Raw genomic sequence first — 22722 nt, 5'->3', positions numbered from 1 at the left:
CACTTCTTTGCTAAAGAAAATTTTCAGACTTTATTTTAAATCTGAATGAATACTTTTATGTACATGTAAATTCCCAGGTGAGTCTTTTTTCCAATCATGCCAATTCCTCCGGCCATCTCTTTCCTACAATGCCTGTATTGTCTTTATAGTCACAATTCCTTCCTTTAACTCTCCTTTTTAAAGCCCTAGATTGCCCACCTTTGCAGGATCCTTTTTATATTCTATAAAAATGGATAGGAGAGAGAGGGAGAGGCCTAAATGATTGAACACACTGAATTACAGAGTTATTCTAAAGAAATGATATTTTACTAAAATATATTTAGTATTTCCAAATGGGATGGCTTAAGGTTTCTGAGTAGTTGTCCCAAGAAAATTCCTTTCTTTTGGATGAGCTACCCTTCTCATTGTCAGTGGTACCTTTTTGTCAGTGGTACTACTATTCTACTTTTCCACAACAAAAACCAATGGAGTCATCTCTGTTTTCTATTTTAAATTGAAACTTCTTAAAAAAAAATCTTTGTGTTTCTTAGTGTATATAAAATGAATTCCATAAAATTTTTTTGTAGTTCAAGCCAATTTCTGGATCCTTAGTTTTTGTTTCTTTCTTAATTTGTATAAAAAAGAAAAAGACTCATTAGCAATAGCAGAAGCAGTGGTGACATCATCTCCTTTACATATGGCTTCAGTTGTTAACTTTGAGAAGTATTATACATCATGATTTATTAGACAGTTCCATTGCATAAGTACTTGGTTACATTTTCTATATGTTTGTCCTTTCCTACTCATTGGGCTTTGCATACTTCCTCATACTGAACCTCATGAGGTTATTCTCCACCATTTTTATGATCACATCCACCCCACCTTTGTGTAGTTATCTTTCAAAATCTTGTCCTTGGCTTCTTGTTCTTCTCTCTTTATACACTCTTCCTTGCCATTTGTAGTTGCTTTCATGGTCTCATTGATCAATCTCTATGGATTAATTCTTTGTCTAAAGGTCAGTTCACAAACTCCAACTTTCCTATTTTTCAGTTGTCTGCTTCTCATTTCTCTTTCCATATCTTGTTGGCATCTCAAATGTTTAAGGCTGAATTTGAACTCAGATTTTCTGAACTTTAGGCTTAATGCTTTATCAACTGCTCCACCTAGCTGCCTCACACAGCTTTAAAAATAGCTTTCCTAATACACAAATCAGATGATGTCACTCCTGGGCTCAAAAATCTTTATTGCATCCTCATTTAAAGTCTTTAAATACATCTTTAAAATGTCTTAATAACATTTAGGGTCCTTGGTATAGTATTCTGGTTCCTGTTTATTTCTCTGTCTTGTATTTTAGTTCTTTCTTCTAGTGCATGGCTTCTTGGCTGTCAGTCTGGTTCAGGTAAGGAAGAGTTAATTTAAGGTAATTCCAATCTAAATTAACAAGCATTGATTAGGTGATTATCATGTGTAAGGAATTGTACTAGATCCTGTACAAGATACAATAACAACAACTAAACAACCCCTGAACTGGAGGAGCTTAGAAAGGAGAGTAAATTGCATAGGGGTCCGGAATTATCTAAATGGTTACTAGGACAGATACTTGTCTTAACCACTCACTTTTCTTGAATATAGTAGCAACAGTTATACTTACTGACCACTTTTATAGTGTTTTCATGTTTACAAGGGCAATTAAGGTGGTGAAGTGGATAGAGTGCTGGCCCTGGAGTCACACTGACCTTTCTTTTAAGTTCACATCTGACCTCAGATACTTATTGACTAGATGAATCTGGGCAAATCATTTAATCTTGGTTGCCTCAGTTTCCTCACTTGTAAAGTGAGCTGCAAGAGGAAATGGCAAACCACTCCATCATCATGACTGAAAATAACTGCACAAAAATGTTTACAAAAATTTTACCCATGTTATCTTGTTTGAGTTAACAGTTCTATGATACTCTATCATTTGCATTTTATAGATAATAAAACTTGAGTCTCAGAGAGGATGAATGATTAGTCTCAAAGTAGCAAAGATGAAATGTTAGAAGTACAATTCAAAATATGCTCTTCCAGACTCTATGACATGGCAAATTATTCCTTTTTTCCTCCCCCCAAGTCCCTAAATAAAGTTGGATAGACTCTGATCGTTGACAAGCGACTTAACCTCTCTCAGTGCCCCAATCAATTTTCTAAGACTAGGAGTTACAGATGTATTACTAATTGTCATAGAAGGAAAATATTTCCATATCAGCTAAATTGGTACACTGATGAAATCATAGCTCTTGAACAAAAGCAAGGAAATATCCACATGAATGAGTTGGAAGAATGAAGAATCTCCATTTTAAGCTTCTTAGGTTAGTTACATCTTCATTATTCTCCAAGTTGTACTTCTGACTTTCTGGACTTTCTCTACCATTCCATAGAAAACTATTCCTTCTGTAAATTAACTTTGCCACTGGACTTCTAACATTGGGAAGTTCCATCCTCCCCTAGGGAGCTTTATCTTCTGATTAGCTGTTTCTTCCCAGAAGTTCCATTTTAAGATTTTTGTCCAAACCAGCTGTGTTCTCTCTAGTACCCTCCTCTCCTTTTCACCTTCTTATGTGTAGTCTTCCTCTATTAGATTGTAAGCTTTTTTTAGGGCAAGGACTATTCTTTTTTTTATTCTGCTTGATTTTTTATTCTCAGTTCTTAGCATTATGCTTGCTTATTGACTTAAGTCATTGTGATGACACTGTTGTCTCTGGGGAAGTGAAAGAAATTAGATTCACAGCTTGGTTTGTATAGAGTCATCCCATCAAGTTCCAAATCCAAATCCCATTTTGAGCTCTCAGAGTTCTGAGAGTTTCTCTGCTGGGCCACAGCAAGATCCAATCTGGAATGTTGCCTCCCAGGTAGTCATGGCTTGAGTTTCCAGTTCTGGGGAACTTCATTATCTGTGCCTAGAACTGAAAAGGACAAATGAAATAGACCTAAAAATGCAAGCCCTATTCTTAACATTATAAGATTTAAAGGGGGTATGAGTGTGTGTGTGTGTGTGTGTGTGTGTGTGTGTGTGTGTGTGTGTGTGTTTGTGTATGTGCTTAGCTGACTCTTTCCCTATACCCAGCTTGGTGAATGGTGCCCATGCTTTGGGAGACTTCAACTCCTTTTGGATGCTGAAGGAAAGAGAGAATGTCCCAATCTATTAGTTTTTAAAATGCAGCCTATTCTACACAGCCATTGGGGGGAAAAAAGATATTTCCCTCCACATGGTAGAGAAACACAGAATGTCTGTTCCCAGTAACCTGTCCTTGCTGTCATCTTCTGCATGGTTAACTCCATCTTAGGTCATCTGGTCCAAAGCCAGGTATCATAAGTTTGTTCTGACTTGTTTTTTAATGATAATAACTTAAAACTCTTAGACAAAAATTTCCCCTATTTTTTTTCCCCCAACATTTCTAATACTACCTTCAGTGTAGAGTTGTTCATCTAAACTAACAAACTTCCATTTTGGGGGATATGTTTTATGGACTTTTGGATCAGCAGTATTTTCCTGAGTTTTCTATTTTTTTTTTCAACTTCCATTTCAAGGACAAGATTTTGTTTTCAATAATCTTGGTGTTTATCTATAATCTTCTAATTAGTACTTATTCTTTCACCATTTAATCTTGTTCCAAAGAATATTGCCAAAAAAAAAAATCCTGTTCCTGTTTAGGCATTTTGATTCTATTGGTAGCCTTCTACTGGTTTTCTGCTATAATCTGAAGTCTCTGGACCAGATCACACTGAGCCAATTCTGGCAACATGAGAGTTGCCTTTCTATAGGACTTCTTGGAGTTGGCAGAGGGTGGAGCTATTCAGCTTAACTATTGGTGGGCTTGCTGATTAAAACTATAGGGAACTAGTAAAACTCTCTTGTAATTGCCAAGGAAACATAGCTCTTGATTCTCTTCTACACACTCTGTGTTTAAGTTTCACTGGCCTATCTTCTTTTCCTCATACATGCTACTCTTAATTTCTAAAGATGTACCTTTGTACTGACTGTTCTCCCCATCTCTTCCTGCCCCACTCACCTCTGTCAAACTTTGGAATACTCTCCCTTCTTATCTCTTCCTCTTAGCTTTCTTGGAATTTTTCCAAACTCAGATTGCACCTCCTACTGAAGGACTTTTATCTACTCCTCTATCACTAACCTCATCTTTCTGAGATTATTATCTATTCTGTTTATGCCATAGACATATATATGAGCTGCTTAAGGTCAGGAATTTTTTTTAGTGTCTCCTTAGTATTGTATACTTAATACCTAGATAAACACTAAATAACTGCTTTTGACTGACTGACTATACAGAACTTGAACTTCTGAAATATTGATCTTGGGGTCTCAGTGCTAGCCTAGTTATATATAAGCTAGAAAATGAACTGATCACTGATTCACCTAAATCAAACAGGAGAAAAATGAGTAGATTAGAGTGTCAAATTAGGGTCATGGTACAAACTGGGAAAGGCTGTTGATGTGTGTAGGTGTGACCCTTTTGTTGGGGCAATGTGACTTTCACCTTCTTCAGAGTGAGTTGCCCATCAGTTTCTGAGTTAGCATTTTGGGGAACTTAACTTCTCTAGGCCTCAGTTGTGTCATTTTATAAAATGAAGGGATCGAAGTAGATATAATAAGAATAAAAATACCATGATTTTAATAATAATAATAATAATAATTTTAAAGTGCTACACATATGTTAATTCATTTCATTTCTAAATCCATGACCTATGTGTTTTTGTTTTTGTTCTTTTTTTTCAAGGCAATGGGGTTAAGTGACTTGCCCAAGTTCATACAGCTAGGTAATTATTTAGTGTCTGAGACTGGATTTTACCTCAGTTCCTCCTGACTCCAGCCAGGACTGTTGCTCTATCCATTGCACCATCTAAGTGCCCCCCACCCCCATTTTATAAAGGCCAGTGGTTCAGCATAAATGAAGTGCAAAACTCCTTTTCATTGATTCATTCATTACATATTTTACTCAAAATCCTGTGTAATTTTCTAATAAATTTATAATTTATTCACTAATATTTTAGTGAAATATGCATTCCTGGGAAGCTGAGTACCTAGTTTGGGTGTGGTTATACCACAGGCATCTCCTTTGGAAAAGGAATGTTCAGCCAAATTTATCTTGTGTGTCAATTGGGTATGTTTGTGTATGACTTTCAAATGCAGAGATCCAGTTTCACCAAAAGCCTGACAAGTCTGCTAATTCTCTGGTATATTTGGAACCTTGAATCCTTGTTATGATGCTGAATGGAAAACTTCAAGTAGGATGTGAATGTCCTTTCTCTTTTTTGTATCAGAACATCTGTGAGAGTTTCTTGGATTTTGTTTATAATGAATATATTTAAACCATATTTAGATGTCATACAATGTAACTACTCGAATAAGAAAATGTACATTTAATGCTTAGCAAATGTTAAGAGCTATACAAATGAAGGTGGAAGAAGTGATTGTTACTTTGAACTGAAGATAGGAAATTTAACTTTGCAGAAGAGGGAAAAGCTATGCCATCTATGAAGTCATTGAGAGAAACCAATTACTATTGGGTGATCCAGAGATGAACTTTTTTGGCAACTTAAGATGTTTAGAAAAGCTTGGTAGAGGGTCAAAGAAGAACATCTATGCCAGCAAAGAAGCCATTTCTGAGAATCTAGAAATCCTAAAATCAAAAGATTACATTTGATTTACTTTAATTGGTGGATTTCACAAATGCTTTTGTGTAAACTAGCAATAGCTATAAAAACCAGTTACTTTCTGCAAAAGGCAATTTAAAAAGGGACAAGAGACAATAAAAGGAGAGCACAGCAGTGGAGAGAAATGGAAGGGGGGAGAGAGAGAGAGAGAGAGAGAGAGAGAGAGAGAGAGAGAGGCAAAGACAAGAAATGGTGGCCATTAGGTGTTAGCAGAGGTATCAGAGATTAAAGTTCCAAACTGGCTGTTAAGCAGCAAGTAGCTGAGGTCAGCAATGAAGAGTCAGAAGGGAGAAGAGCCCTACAGGCAAGTAGGCAGGTGGGAACAATGGAACAGCCCATCCCTTGAAGACAGGTATTTTTACTACATATTAGTTCAAATATATGGTTCTATTAGGAATAGTATAAGGGTTGGACAATATAGCATGTGAGATTTACTAGTCAATGAAGTTTTGTAGTCTTAAATGCATTCATCTTCAGTGTTATACTGAAGGCACATCAAATCATTATATTTTTCTAGACCTTTTTCATATTTTTACAAACATTATATTCCAGCAAGACTGGAATAAAGAACTACATAGTCCAAACTAATTCTTATATTCTCCCTACTTTCTAAAAATGACTCATATGTTTCTATTGATACCTGTATATTTTATCTGCAGTTGCTGTAATTTATATATTTAGCTTTCTCATTTGTAAATAAATAATCTTTTATTCTGACTAATCAGTGACAAAAATATTATATTTTTATATGTGAGTTTTTTTATATCTAACACTAGGTTTCCTTGAGGCTGAACAGACTATTCCTGTTGATTTTTTTATTTTAAATTAATTTTTAAAATTGTCAGGTATTTATTTTCTTTTTGTCCTTCCTTCACCGCACCTCCAATTAAGAAAGAAAAATAAAACTTTTGTAGAAAATGCACAGAGTAAATATGTCAAAGCGAATTTTTCCCATATTGTCCAAAAGTATGTCTTATTCTGCATGTTAATTCCATCACTTCTCTGTAAGACATTGTGTAGTATGCTGCATAGTAGATTCTCTGGAATCATGGTTAATCATGTTGTTAATGAAAATTAAGTCTTCAAAGTTGTTCATTTTTACATTGCTATTATTATATAAATTGCTCCCCTTATTCTGTTCATTTCACTTTAAACCAGTTCGTATAAGTGATACCTTTATTTATCCCCCTCTTCATTGTTAGTGTTTTTCTTTTTTCTTTTAATTTTTTTTTAAATTTATGGCATTGTGACTTGCCCAAGGTCACACAGCTAGGTAATTGTTAAGTGTCTGAGGTCAAATTTGAACTCAGGTCCTCCTGATTCCAGGGCTGGTGCTCTATCCACTGTGCCACCTAGCTGCCCTCTGTTAGTGTTTTTCTACTCCCTAAATTACTTTGTATTTAAAGAGAAAGCTATAGTCTGTTTTGATGTCACAGGACCATAGTTTCATAGATTTTTAAAGTGTAAGACACTTTAGAGCTTTAGTACATTTTTTTTTTTGTACTTGATCCAAAATCTCATTTTCTAGATAGGAAGCACTTTCCCAAAGGTACTCAAATGGTGCATAGCAGGGATGCAATTTAAACAGGTGCTCCAGCTCTTAACTTCAGTGATCATTCTTCCCAAAGGACTTTTTGAGTTTCTATCCCTACTACTTACTACCTATGTGACCTTGGAGTTAACTTTACTCATGGACCTAACTTCTGTTTCCACTTTACCTCCCACCTCCCCCATATCTTTCCTACTAAATGAAAGGCTGGATTAGATATCGTTCAATTTCTTCCAGCCCTAAGATTTTATGATTCTATTTCATTGGGTCCAAGTAAAAGGAAAAAAAAAGACCCAAGTCAAAGTCCTTGGGAATATTAAAAATCATTGGAGAAGTAGGAAGAAAAAAGTATTTTGGAAACTCTTCGTTGCTTTTCTTTTTTCACACTTTAAGAATCCCCTCAGTTATCAATTTATAATTTTTCCATATTGCCCAGGATATTTTAAAAGAAGAAACAAGTAAAAGTAATCAAGACAAAATAGATTCTATTTGGGTGACAAAGTATTTTCTATTTTGTTATATTAAATGTGTCATATTCTAGTTTTGATTTATCATTGATAATTAATATTTTGTCCTTCATTCTCGAAGAAGACCATGACATCAGGGGAGGTGATGTCATGACAAGCACATGAGTTTGATTTGAGTGAGGGGGTGCTGTGTTTGGTCACCATCCTTACTTTTTCCTCCAGAGCTGACTGGGTCCAGTGGCCAGATAAAGATCAGGACAACTAGAGAGGGCCCTAGTGCTAAGTGACTTGCCCAAGGTCACACAGCTAGTTAGAATCAAGTGAGACTAGATTTGAGCATCTGTCCCCTTAACTCCAAGACCAGTGCTCTGTCCACTGTGCCACCCAGTTTTGATTTATGATAAATGAGATATAAATTGCTTTTATGCAAAAATGATTGTGTCATTTGGAAGAAAGCTTTTCCTTCTTCCCTTAGTTGAAACTTCATTCTTTAATAACTTTATTGTTATGAAAATTACTCAGTGTTTGCTTTTTTTAAGTAATGGCAGGGTTTATATAACAACTTGTCCTTTCTTGTTCAAAAAATCAGCAGTCCACGTATTTCTGGACGATATTTCATCAGAAAGCATGGATTTTATGAAAACAATACTGCATTTTACAGAAAGTGCTTTACATATTTATTCTTCTCTGGATTGTGACACAAACTTGCTTAGGTCTATGCAGTATAATCTTGATTTAAGCCTCTTTTCCGCAGTCATTTCACATGAAATAAAGTCATGTTTTTGGAGGACACTTAATTTGATATGAGAAATTCCTTTTTTTCAGTGGAATTGTCCATGTGAGTACAAGACTGGTAAAATTTATCATTCATTATAGTGATATTTTTGAAAACTTGGGAGATAAATAGTTACCAATATTACTGCTATTATATAATTCAGAAATTTGAGGTTCAGATAGATGCTTACAAGTCATAACTTGGGCACATAAATAGAGTGACTGGGACTTCCCCCTAGGATAATAACATTTGCAATCATTCAGTAGATTGGAAGAAGCAGAATTTAGCCCTTAGTTGGAAGGATTATTTGTTTAAAAAGGAATGGCAGTAGGTTGTAGAGCAGAGATAAACAAACAAAAAAAGAAACTTTATTACTACCTTTTGTACTTGGGGACTTGCCTCAGGGGCAAATATTGACAGCTACAGTTAAACCTAAATGGATGCATGATACATGATGTGTATCTTACTACCCCTTCCTCAAGTAAATATACTTTTTTCACTTCAAAAACTTGGCTGCTGTATTAATTAGAAAGTTACATAATAGCTATAGGACAAAATATTTGTACCATAGAGACTTATAATTTTAGTGGGAATAAATACTCATGATGTAAAGTGGCATGTTTCGACATACCAGGATATATTTTATAGCCAGCGAATGCTGTCAAGCTCAGAGGGCTGGGAATAATGAGAGAAAGCTTAATAGAGGATAGGAAATTTAAGTGATGCACTTCAGAATGTATAGGACTATGACTGAGAAGTATATTCTGACTTTAGCATACCTTTGCTCCTGCTATTTTTCCCTTTCAGAATATCCTTCTCAGTCATTAAGTTCTATTAAAGGAGCAATGATGAGTGTTCTGCCTGCAGTAGAGTGTTCAAATTGGAGAGATTAATGAAAGGTGATTTCTAAGAGAAGACTGTTCACCGTGTCTACCAAATTTGAGACTGACCATTCTGACCCTACTTTCCATTCTATGCTCTGGGAATAAAAAATCAAATTAACACTTACCATTCTTGGAAAGGGTGTGAAATTCAATTGACCAAGTCTCTGTTCACCATTCAAGTGACTTAATGATCAAAACATTGGAATTTCTTCCTGGTTAACTTTTCCCCTCTATAGATTCTCTTCCTCTACTAAAAATGTAAGCTTCTTGAGGGCAGGGACCATTTTGTTTTTTGTTTTTTGTACCCCCAGGACTTAGCACAATGTGCAAATGCCCAAATATAATAGGTTCTTAATAAATGCCTGTTGACTGATATAAATATAAGCACTTAATACTTTTTCATTCATGTATAACTTTGGGTAAGCACTTGACTATACTTTCATGGATGAGCTAAGGCAGTGAAGATTTAAAATTTTTTATTCTTTTAAAAACAAATTTCTATATTTTATCTATCCTTCCCATTCTCCACAGGAAAAAATGAAGTATTCAAGAGATTGTAAATTCCCTCGTCTTTACAGTGAATTTTAATGAAATTTTCTTGTGTCTGTCTGTTCGTGTGTGTGTGTGTGTGTGTGTGTGTGTGTGTGTGTGTGTGTGTGTGTGTGTAGCAGAACATAATAACTATAATGTGGTTTTTTTTCCCCTTTCTAGGCCGGACCTGATAGACATGAATACCGTTGCTGTTCAAAGCAACCTTGCAAATTTAGAACATGCTTTTTATGTAGCAGAAAAAATTGGTGTTATAAGACTTCTTGACCCTGAAGGTTAGTGGTTGTTTTGTTTCTGCTACATCTTATCCATTATAAAAGTTTGATCCAACTTAGCCAATCAACATGATGAATTAACAATTCCTTTTGCCACTTAGATGTTGATGTCTCCTCACCTGATGAAAAGTCAGTGATTACATATGTATCATCACTCTATGATGCATTTCCCAAGGTACCAGAAGGTGGTGAAGGCATTAATGCTAATGTAAGTATGAGAGTATATCAGCTTAATCAGTTTCAAATTGCTTTTCTGAGCTTTGATCTTTGGTTAGGTGATTGGATTCTTTATTAACTGACAATAGAATAATAATTTTCCATTTTAGCTTGATGAATCATTGTTTTAATTTTTAACATTTGATAAATAACTTTAGTTAAATTATTCAATTCAGATGTAAATTTAATTGTCAAATATTATAAATATCTTATTAACATTGCTATTCATTTAATAAACATTTTTTAAGCACCTATTCTGTACAAGTTTCTGTGAATATAAAGACAGGAAAGGAACAGTTCTTTCCCTTAAAGGTGCTTATATTATATTGGGGGAACTATCACATAGACAAATATGTAAATATGAATTAGATACTTGTAGTTATACAGATAGAGATAGTAAATATGAAATAGTTTCAGAGGGGCAGACATTAACCATGGATCAGATCAAGATTAGTCTTATAGAGGAGGTAACATTAGCTAAACTTTGAAGAATCCTAATGATCCCCTTTCACTTTTTAGTGAATTAATTATCAGAGTAATTTTTTTAATCTCAAAATAATCCAGAAATTTCAGCATCTAAACTTAATGTTTCTCCACCAAAACCCTCTTGAATTCCTCCTTTGATGGCTCATTGTGTCATGGACACATCATTGTGCAAGTTTTGTTAGATCCAACCAAGGTGGAATTTAGTTTTGCCAAAAGACCATGTATCTCTTGTCTGAGAAGCAATTTAGTTTTTCCTCAAAGAGTCTCAATGCAGAATGTTGACTGCCAGGTTATAATTTATTTTTAATTCACCAAAACTCAGTGAAAACTATTAGGGGCATTGATCTTCAAGTAATAAGGTTAATAGCTATACCTTTGAAATTATAGATCCTTGAGTTATAGGCTTCTAATATAATCTCAACTCTAGCAACTGCTCTTCATTTGATGTCTAACAGAAGTTAGCTAGTATATACTGGATTGAGTACTGAATTTGAAATTTATATGATGTGTTTTGTGTGCATGTATGTATAAAATGTATCCCCTTATTTTTTGAATTGGACATAGAATTTATTTCATCTGTGTGGAAACTATCAATGTAGATGAGCAACTTCTCTGTAATTTGTAATTTTTGTAAGTTACTTGGTGCATGGAGAGAAGGTGGATGATTTGACCTTTATCAAACAACTGGTACACATAAGAGGCTGGGATTGAACACGTCTACCTGATTGTTAGCTCATTACATTTTGCTTGTTGCACTTCATTCTCAAAGAGGACCAAAACAACTATGTTGGGGTTAAGATACATTGAATCTGAGTCAGTTCATCAGACCAGTATGAGGTCAGGTTGAAAACAGGTTGAACACAAATAGTCCATATGAACAGGAATGTAGAGTGGAGATGGCTTTACATTTGTGCATCTCTCATTTGAGCTACTACAATTCTACTTTACTCATAGAATACCATGCCTTCTTTGATGTGGTCACATCCTACTGGGCAGTCTTGTTCAAGTGTCTCATGTTTCCCTACATACACACACACACACACACACACACACACACACACAAAATGTATATTTCTAAATATATATGTATACACACATATATGTAATATTTCTAGACTTTTCAAACACTTTGATATGTTTATTCCATCTAATTCTTTTAATGCTACTCCCAGGTAGGGCAGGTATTGCAATTTCTGTTTTAAAAATGAGAAATGTGAATAACAGAGACAGACTGCCAAAATTGAAAAACTAATTAGTGATATGGCTAGTAAGTACCATGAATCATATTTCCTGTGCAAGATTAATACTTCAATACTTTAAAATATTTATTATCTTATCAGTATGTGATTTCTTCAATCAGGAAAATTCCTCTGTGCCATAGTTGAAAGATTCTTTTGATGGAGTGATTTTTGTCAAAAATAATAGCTAATAACTAATAGTCAATATAAAGAGCTTACTCTGTACCAGGTACTGTGCTTCAGTGCTTTACAAGTGTGTTTTTATTTGATTCTCATAACAAACCATGGATAAGTGCTGTTATCCACATTTCACAGATGAGGAAACTGAGGCAGCAGACATAAGTGACTTGTTTGTGATCAACTAGCTAGTCTATGTTTTAAATCATTGAATTTAGCCCTTCCTGACTCTAGATCCAGATCCACCTAATTGCTAATTAATTGCTAATCCACCTAATCCACCTAATTAGTCATCTTGTGGTATGTTTTCTGCTGATGAACTTTTGCAAACTTTAGTTAGAACTGATGTGCCAGATATATGGACCATCACTGTCAAATCTTTTTAGTGTTCTTTTTTTCAGCCTTTACAGTGATTGTGTCAAAAAGTAACCGTATGTCCTTGTAAGAGAAGATACAATTTATATGGGAGAATTTTTGCTAAGATCCCCTCTCAATCATAGAGCCTTGTAGTTTTAAGGTATTTCAGAGGTCATCTACTCCAATTTATATCTAGATATGATCTGCCACAAAATCTCTAGTTATTGAGCCTTTACATTTGAACATTTCTTTTAATCATGGATAATGTGTCTCACTCAGTCTTCTGCTCATTGCTCCTAGTTATGTCCTTTGGGAGCAAGTGAAACAAGTTTTTCCCCCTCTTACATGTGAGGGCCATTTAAATACTTGAGCACAAGCCACCCTTGCTAAATGTTTTCTTCCCCAAGGTAAATTTATGTCTTCATATGACATGACCTTGAGATCTGTCTCCATTTTAGTAGCTCTTCTCTATTTACATTCCTGTCATGTATTTTCTGAAATGTGATGCCTAGGATTGAGTGTGATATTCCATGTGTAGTCTGACTAAAGTAAAGAACAATAATATTATAATCTTCCTTGTCCTGGACAAGAAAACAAATGCTTCTCTTTATGTAACCTAAAATCATTAGAATTCATGAGTGTCGCATTATACTGTTAACCCGTTGTTTTCAGAACATTGAAACCCCTGATCCTTTTTTTCAAATAAACTCTTCTAATTATTCCTCTACCAACTTGTGTTTAAAAAAGTTCATTTTTTCAAGCCCAATTGTGAGACATGATGTACATTCCAATTTAATTTCATCTTGTTAAAGTTCAAGTCAGAGTTCTAGCCTTTAGCAAACTTTTTGAATATGGACTTTCTCTTAATAGCTGTCTCTCCCAATTTTGTGTCATGTGCATGCCATTTGAACCTTTATCCAAGTCATTGATAAAAATATTAAATAGGACAAGATCAAAAACATATCTGAGGAATGTTCCATTAGATTTCCTCTTTCATGCTGAAATTGATCATTAATGACTACTCTTCCAGTCCTGTCACTTACCCAGTTTTGAAGTCAGTCCTCTTGACTTCCGTGTTTCCCATCTTTATATGCATGAAAGGATTTGTCTAATGCTTTGCAAAAATCTAGGTAAATCTAGGTAAACTGTATTTGGCTTTCCTTTACTCTATTACCTCCCTATTGTTCTAAGATAAAATATAAATTTTTGTCATTGAAAGCCCTTCATAATCTGGTTCCAGCTTTCCCTTTTAGGTTTTTTATGTATTGTTTCTCTTTGTACATTTTATAGTCTAGGCAAAATGACCAACCTCTTGTTTTCCATATATGTGACATGTCCTCACCTATCCATGTACCTTTCCATAATCCATAGCTAGAGTGTCTGTCTTACAAAGCAGGAATAAATACTCTTCCCATTTGTTTTTAACTTTTAAATTTATTTTTTTTGAATTTTGCAATTTTCCCCCCTATTCTTGCTTCCCTCCCTCCACCCCCCATAGAAGGCAGTCTGTTAGTCTTTACATTGTCTCCATGGTATACATTCATCTAAGTTGAATGTGATGAGAGAGAAATCATATCCTTAAAGGAAGAAAAATAAAGCATAAGAGATAGCAAAATTACATAATAAGATAATGGCATTTTTTAAAAATTAAAGGTAAAAATCTTGTGCCTGATTTTTACACTGATGGAATGAGCAAGTCCATTAAGGTTGATCATCACCCCCATGTTGCTGTTAGGGTGTACAATGTTCTTTTCTTTCTGCTTATCTTGCTCAGCATCAGTTCATGCACTCATTTTTGACTTTTAGAATCTCCAGCTTCTTCCAGGATTCAGTTGAGATGCCATCACCTACAAAAGACCTTTCTGGATCACCCTAGTTGTAGAGTTCTTCTTTGATGCTTACTTTGTATATTTTTCTATTTATTTTCCTGTGTACATATGTTTTTCTTTCTGTGAAAATGTAAGTTCTTTGAAGAACTGGTGTATTTTTATTTTTGTCTTTATATCTTTCCATGTATAGTATAATTCTTGGCATGGTTAGGGCTTAATAAATGAAAGAATTAAATGCAGAATATTGATAAAAATATGATTGTGCACACATCCCTTTTTAATTATTTGTGTCATATTTTAGGATGTTGAAGTTAAGTGGATTGAATACCAGAATATGGTGAACTACCTCATCCAGTGGATCAGGCACCATGTTACTATAATGTCTGACAGAACATTTCCCAACAATCCTGTAGAACTAAAGGTCAGTGTCCTAAGTGACTATACTGTTCTTGTTTAAAAGATGATATTTTTGGACTTAGTTACATCTAGTTCGTTGTTAGTTTTTGAGTATTATAATAATTTCATGTTTTGTAGAAGTCCAGGAAAAAACTCAAGCAAGTTATTTTGGGTCATTCCTAATGTAGACCTATATTGTGGTCTAGGTTCATGGTTAACATGCAGTGCAACACTAATAGATAATAAAATGTAGTGAAACCAGTATTGTTAGAGATTAGAAAATTAATTAAAAATGAAAGTCACTTAAATAAAATGCTATACTTCTGTCTCTAAATGGTATACTAGAGACAGCATGATCTTAATTCTGACAGTTTTTTCCCAGTTTAGATATCTTATGCTTTAATAGGAAAAAAAGCCAACAAGTCCTTCACCCCATTAATGGACCAGCCTTTTTAACTTGTTGCCAATGAAACCATTCACACATCCACAGAAAAAGGGGAAGGAAGACTTAAGGATGAGGGTGAAAGGAAAAGGAGGAAGAAACAACTCCCATTTTACCTAATATCTTAATGATAATGAGGAGTCAAGTTCTAATCACAAAATGAGAATAACTCTGTATATTGTTCTTCATATTTTATTAGTATGGCTAAGATTTTCAGAGTTCCATTTGTATAAAAGGGAATGGGATTATGGGAAGCTGTCATTAAATTCATGTAAATATAATGTGAAATTTGAGGTACTAGGCATACTAATATTAAAGAGAGAAAAATACTGTGAAACTCAAAAACAGTTCTTGTCCTCACATAGTGCATTTCTGCTAGAATTCATTATGCAGTGACATATAATTATGAAACTTCCGTCAAATGAAAAGATTCTTGCTTAGAAGCTTTTGTTTTTATCAGGCTACATTTTTATTTATGTATGTACCTTCATATTTACATATTTATAAGAATACAATGGTACCTATAGATATACTACACATGTACATATACACAAATATATAACATATACACAACAATTCACCCATTCACATATATACAGACACACATATACACACATATAATATGTGTGATTTTACTTAATTTACCTGACTACATGATCTAAGTTAACCACTTAGTAATTACTATCTTTGAGCTCTCTTGAAGGAAAAGCAAATATAAAAATAGAAGCAAAATCAGAAATAGAAAATTTTAGCATTTTATGATTTTTAGTGGGTTAAATAAGAGAATGTTATAATATTTTGTTTTTAAAAATTAATACTTAAATATTATTTAAAGAATTCAGTTGACTTTTACAGTCTATATATTTTCATGGCCAAGTATTTTAATATAGGGCCACTGCGTCTTTATACTTGAGACTGGTAGTGGTAATGCTGTCACTATTTTATAAATAAGAAAACCAGGACTCAGAAAAACTTTAGTAGGTTGACCAGTATCACAAATAATACTGGAACCAGGCTTTAAACTTAAGCTTTACAATTCTAAAACTATTGTCTTTTTGCAATACCATACTAGTTTCTGTTCATGTTACAATTAATAATCATTTATTGTCTATTTGGGCACTTTGCTAAGCATTGGAGATAAAAATACAAAAAAAAAAAAAGATAGTCCTTGCCCTCAAGGAGTTTTTGTAACCTTTTGGCAGAGTGATAAATATACATAGAAGAAAGTTGAAAACCAGTGAGGCACAGTTAAGTTGGTGGGAAGGAAGGGAAATCACTTGGCATGGGAGCATGATAAAGAAATCTAAAGCATCAGAGCCAGGTGAGAAATGAAGAGATGGCTGTTCTGGGTCTTTCTTTAAATGAATACTTTGGGAAGATTTTCCCATTCCCATCCTCCATCTAGAGGGGCCCTGGGAGCAGAGGGTACTGATGAGAAGCAAGTACCAAGACCGAAATGAACTTGCAGGAGGATATTATTATGATATTATGTCCGCAAAATATAGAACAAAATCCCCAGTTTTTTTTTTTTGCTTTAGTATTTATAGAGTTGAATTAAAATGTAATATTCACAGAAATGGACTACACATTTATTTAAGGGGGGGTGAAATTTGCTTTAATATAATTTTGAGACTGAAGTCACTTAATACACAAATATATATGTTTACTGTTGTTAAATGACATAAGGAAATATATATAATTTTACTTAATAGGACCAGCACTCTATCCATTGTTCCACTCAGCTCCTTTACAAAAATAGTTATAGTTTCTCATCTAAAAATAGGAGATGTGAATAAGACAACCTTGATTCAAACTCAAGTTTTGGTAATTTAAACTCATCCTATAATGTTGAGTAAGTAAATTAAATAATAATAATTTAATTATATGATTTAAATAGCTGTAATAGCAATGAAACAAATAGCTTCAATTTCATTTTCTATTTTGCTTGACCATTGGAACAATAAATTAAAATAAAATTTAACCCCCATAGTTTTATAGAAAGCAAAAATTCACATTTTGTCAATATATATTAATAAAATAAAAAAAAGATAGCTCACAACTGTATATCATTTAAAGTTTTGAAGGTTCTTTCTTAACTTCAATCCTAGGGAGTAGGTTGTGTGAATATTCATTTCCTTTATAGACAGTGAAACAGAAGTCCAAAAAAGGAGAAATAACTTAACTCAACATCATATGTTAAGTTCAAATGACCAGAACTGGAGTTTGAATTGAGGCTGTCTTATTCACATCCCTCCCCCCCCTTTTTTTATGAGAAACTAACTATATCTAATTCTTTCTGTAAAGGAGCTAGGTGGAACAATGGATAGAATGCAGGTTCTGGAAATGGAGGATCTGATATATACTGGCCTCAGATATATGCTAGCTGTGTGACCACTGGGCAAGTCACTTAACTCTGTTTGCCTCAGTTTTCTCATTTGTAACATGAGTTGGTGAAGGAAATGGTGAACTGCTATAGTATTTTGCCAAGAAAACCCTACCCAGTCTCAAAACAAAAATATCCTATAATTTTTATTTCATGTTTTTGTTAAATACTACTTTCTCACTTGGTTGTTGACATACATAGTAAGCTATAATTGGTATAGTTTAGCCTTTTTAATACATGATTCATTATTATGCGAATATGAATCATGACCAAAGTAAAATGACCCCAAATGTAATTGGTATTTTATGGTATATTATTCCTCCACTGACTGTCATTATAGAATGACATACACATGCAAACACACATATATCAGAATAGTATTAGCTTTGCCCTTTAGAACCAGTGATATAAAGGGCTTCTACTTTTGTACGTAAGTCAGAGTAGTTTGCATTCAGTGACAGAAATTAGAGAATAGTGACAATACATCTTTGAAATCTTATCCTTACTATTACATTTTCTGTTTTATTTTAGGCACTTTATAATCAATATTTACAGTTTAAAGAAACAGAAATTCCACCAAAGGAGATAGAAAAATCAAAAATTAAACGTCTCTATAAATTACTAGAGGTAAGTTTGCAACTTTCTCATGCCTATGTCAACTTCAATTATACATTCTTTTTTGTTTTTGGATATGCTTTAAAGTTGCACTTTTGTATTTTTTCAAGATTTGGATAGAGTTTGGACGTATCAAACTCCTTCAGGGCTACCACCCAAATGATATAGAAAAAGAGTGGGGAAAACTCATTATTGCCATGCTTGAGCGGGAGAAGATTCTACGGCCAGAAGTGGAGAGGTAAAAAAGTTAATGTTTTTTATGAGGATATTATCATGAATGTTATCTTATATATATATATTCCAAGAAATATCTAATTTTTCCAGGATTTTCACACTAAATCTCAGAATCTAGGATTATTCTAGTTTTCTTTTTGGCAGTTTCAGAAATGCTTGTATATTGTCAAAAATTGTGTGACCCTGAGTAATTATCAGATTTATCCTTCACCTTAATTGAATACACTTGTTTATCTGTAGTTTTCATCAGTTAAGGGAAAACTATACTGTGAGGGAATACTAAGGCTTCCTGGCAATTTCTGTGATATGAAAGGACTTTAGAGAACTCTGCAATAATTTTAGAGACCTTTAGCAAAAAGTATAAAAAGGGATTAAGAAGGGAGGTATAATCTTCCTTCAACTTCCTGACTGATTCCTCAATAGATCCTTAATTTCTTTTTTGTTTTTAGTTAAAATCACTATTTCCCATTTTGAGACCTAGTAAAATTTGATATGGGCCATGGAAAAGGAGGTGGAAGTAGTGTTTTTATTATTAGTAAATTTTTTTGCAAAATGACAGTCACCAGATCTTTTCATAGCTCCTATCCTTGTGGCACCTGTGATCCTCTTTTGCTCTGCTTGCCTGTACCCTCTTATCTAGGTGAAGTAAAATAGATTTGATTCTTAAATAAGGCAAGGAGATGGGGAAGGAAAAAAAATCATTGTTCCATTTTTTAATTGATTGAAAATCATCATGCATCTTTCTTGAAAAAGACAGAGAGAGTGAATTGGAAAGTTTACAAGTTAATATGATACCTATGTTTCTGGGTTATTAGTATCAAATCATATTGAATCATCTGACATATGACTTCCACACTGATAATCTGGGTAATCAAAGTTAGATAGCATATTTATTTACTAAAACAGTAAAAATCTTCATCTAAGTATTATAGTTTAGAAACTGAAAGAAATTAATCATAGTATTATTACTTTCAAGAGTTGGAAAGCATCATAGAGGCCATCTATTTGTCCTTTTACAGATAAGGAAACTGAGTCACAGAAAAGTTAAGTGGTTTGTCTAAGATCAAACAAGTAGTAAGGAACATTCTGGGATTTGAACTCAGATCCTTTAACTTTCAAATCTAGTGTTCTGTATTGAAATGAACATGATAATGACTGATTTTAAAAATCATATATTAATTAAAGAGCAACTGTTTGATACAAGGTTTTCAGTTAGCTATATTTGACATAGAAAAACTTGATGTTTCTTCTTACATCCTAAAAAAAAGAAGAATCAAAGGATCAGAAATTTAGGACTAGTTATAACCTTAGAAATTATTCATTCCTACTTCCTTTGTTTTGCGAGAGAAAACTGAGACCCAGATGGAGAAATCCCTCCTTTAACAACACAATTGAAGTTCTTTGATTTAGATAGAAATGTGTTTTTATATTATTGGGAGGCAAGCATGAAAATCTATGGATAATATGCTGGGCAAATGTCTTTGTTTTCTTGATAAAACAAGTTTGTTGGCACTACCTGTTCATTTTAAATAATCACTACCTGGAATGAAATGGGGAAGAGGTGGGGTGAAGGAAGAGTTTGCATATCACCAGAAGGAAAAAGTAAGCAAAGGCAAAATTTGTTAGTTTTGTCTTTGCTGTCAGAGAGGTTTGGCTTTTAAAAAAACCCCACAAAACAAAGCACTGAGTTGGAAATAAAGTTATGAATGGCATATTGAATCTGGTTATAAAGTGCCTAACCTAAGTCAGGAAGATCTCTGTTCAAATGTGACCTTAGAGGTTTATAAACTGTATGGTCCTGGACAAGAAACTTAATCTCTGTTTGTCTCAGTTTCCTCATCTGTAAAATGAGCTGGAGAAAGAAATGGCAAACCACTCCATTGTCTTTGCCAAGTAAACCCCTAGTGGCGTCATGAAAGGTTGGACATGACTGAAAAATGACTGAACATCATCAAACATACTATAAAATAAAATACTGACTTTGGAAATTATTTGATTATGTTAAATCTGCATAGACAAGATACTTGTCTAATTTAGGAATAAAAACTAACTTAAGGCTAAATACTCAGATTCCTGAGGCATCAGTTTTCAAAGAATGACCTGTAGAATTTATCATTCTGTGAAGGAACAGAAATGATAATCAATATACATTTTATAGTAAACTTTTTTTTTTTTGAAATTGAGTTGTTTTTTTACTTGGTTTAAATGAAGTGACTCTTAGTAAAAGTATTTGGCATTATCTTTGTCAGTGACGCCCCAATCAGCCTGATTAGTCTGTACTTGTAGAAATTTAATGCAGGCTACAAAAGGCAAACCTCAACTGGCTTATGCCTTGCTTTAGGCTAGATCCTTTTGAATAGTTATCATAAGATTTTTTGCTGTGTGTTGAATATGCATGTTGAAGCCTATTTAAAGGAGGCTTCTGTGCTCCAGCTTTCAGAAGCTACTTTTACCCCTGGAAGCTGTACTTTTTGTGGAGTTTCTTGCTCTTGTTTTGATTTGATTTTGATGGCCTAAGAGTGAAGATTGTTCTGACAATAAAAAAATGCAGAGCAGTAGCTATAGTTATCGTAGCAGCGACTCTGTTGTGAGTAACACCACCAGCACCCGCACAAGCATCGACTCAAATGAGAATTTCCTTTCTGTCCATTGTGGGCCAACTTTGATCAATTCTTGTATAAGTTTTGGCAATGAATCCTTTGATGGTCACAGGTACTGTATGTTTGGGGTGGAACTTTCTTTTTTCTTTGATAAACTTTTCATTGTGTTTTCTATAGAGACAGCTTCATCTGGTCAAAACAGTAAAGTCATTCATGTTCTTTCTCCCTTTAGGTTGGAAGTGTTGCAGCAAATTGCAAGCAGAGTTCAGAGGGACAGTATAGTTTGTGAAGACAAACTGATACTTGCAAGAAAGGCCCTGCAGGCTGTAAGTCAATGTTCAGGAATTAGAGGGTTGGTGGGTAGTAAGAATCTTGATTTGCTGAAATAGTTATTTGTTGGTCAGTGGTTTATTAGATGTTTGCCTTTTCAGAATTTTCAGATCTGTTTTTTTTTTTTTTAAGTAAAGCTGTTTTTTACATTGCATATAGCAGTTTGTACTCTTTTAGGGTATGGAGTCATCAAAATGGAAGAAAACAAAAAAGACAAAAGCAAATTTGAGTTAAGATTTTTTTAGGCTAGCCTAAATCTGTGATAAAAACCAAAACTTTTTATTTATTCATTTTTATGGGCTTTTCATTCATTCACTTATTTATTCATTAATTTATTCATTTCTCTTTCTTTTCCCCCTCTCCCTCTCCCCCCCTTCTGTCTCTTTCTCTGTCTTTCTATCTGAGGTTAATAGCTTGCTTAAGGTCACCCAGTCAATATATATTAAAGATGTACTTGAATCCAATGTTATCCTGACAGTGAAATGAGTCCTCTTTCCACTATGCCATTAAAAATTTATGGAGCATTTATTTTATTTTATTTTTCATATTATGAAAGGCAGCATAGTTTTATGGAAAGAAACTAGGATTTGTGAATCAGAGACCAAATCTCAATTGATATTAACAGCTTGTATGACCTTGGGCAAGTCACTGAACCCATCTTGTGCCTCATTTTTGTTTTTTTTAATTTATACAATAGGCCTAATATTGCCTAGAGTATTGGTCTCTCATAATTGCTGACAGGATTAAATAAGAGTGTATATATACAACCCTTTGTAATTCTTAAATCACTAGAAAAGAATTTCAATTGTGACTGTATTGTTAATATTTGCCTTAAAATATAGGATTCCAAAAGATTGGAATCAGGGCTACAGTTCCAGAATGAAGCAGAAATTGCTGCATACATACTTGAAAGTGAGAATCTTTTACGCCAGCATGTAATCGATGTGCAAATTCTTGTTGATGGAAAATATTATCAAGCCGATCAGCTGGTACAGAGGTAAATAAGCTATTGATTTATGCAGCATGTAGTTGTGTGTGTGTGTATAAATATATATATATATATATATATATATATATATACATACATACATACATATATAGGCATGTAAGATGTGCTGAATTAAGAGTTTAACATAATGGATAGAAACAAATGTCTAACTTTCAAATGCATGTACATATCACCCCCTCAGTTTCCTCATCTTTAAAATAAAGAAATGGCTAAAATTTTTCTA

At 33.8% G+C, this 22722-nt stretch overlaps 1 protein-coding gene across 27 annotated transcripts in view; it reads left to right on the top strand.

The window, feature by feature from the left end:
* DST (dystonin) overlaps positions 1-22722 on the top strand; it is a 592091-nt gene that overhangs the window by 364699 nt on the left and 204670 nt on the right. For 24 of the 27 annotated variants that reach the window (XM_074237259.1, XM_074237251.1, XM_074237265.1 and 21 more), the window contains 7 exons: positions 10075-10187; positions 10289-10395; positions 14792-14911; positions 18243-18338; positions 18437-18564; positions 21393-21486; positions 22333-22487. In XM_074237259.1, the coding sequence (XP_074093360.1) occupies positions 10075-10187; positions 10289-10395; positions 14792-14911; positions 18243-18338; positions 18437-18564; positions 21393-21486; positions 22333-22487 (813 nt within the window). Of the gene's footprint in view, positions 1-10074; positions 10188-10288; positions 10396-14791; positions 14912-18242; positions 18339-18436; positions 18565-18632; positions 21273-21392; positions 21487-22332; positions 22488-22722 lie in introns of those variants that run through there. The other 3 variants (XM_074237264.1, XM_074237257.1, XM_074237263.1) reach the window with 3 other exon arrangements.

The sequence above is a fragment of the Macrotis lagotis genome, chromosome 5 (assembly GCF_037893015.1).
Source record: "Macrotis lagotis isolate mMagLag1 chromosome 5, bilby.v1.9.chrom.fasta, whole genome shotgun sequence".
NCBI lineage: Eukaryota > Metazoa > Chordata > Mammalia > Peramelemorphia > Peramelidae > Macrotis > Macrotis lagotis.
Note: the sequence above shows the minus strand (reverse complement) of the source record. Positions and strands in the feature narration are given on the sequence as shown.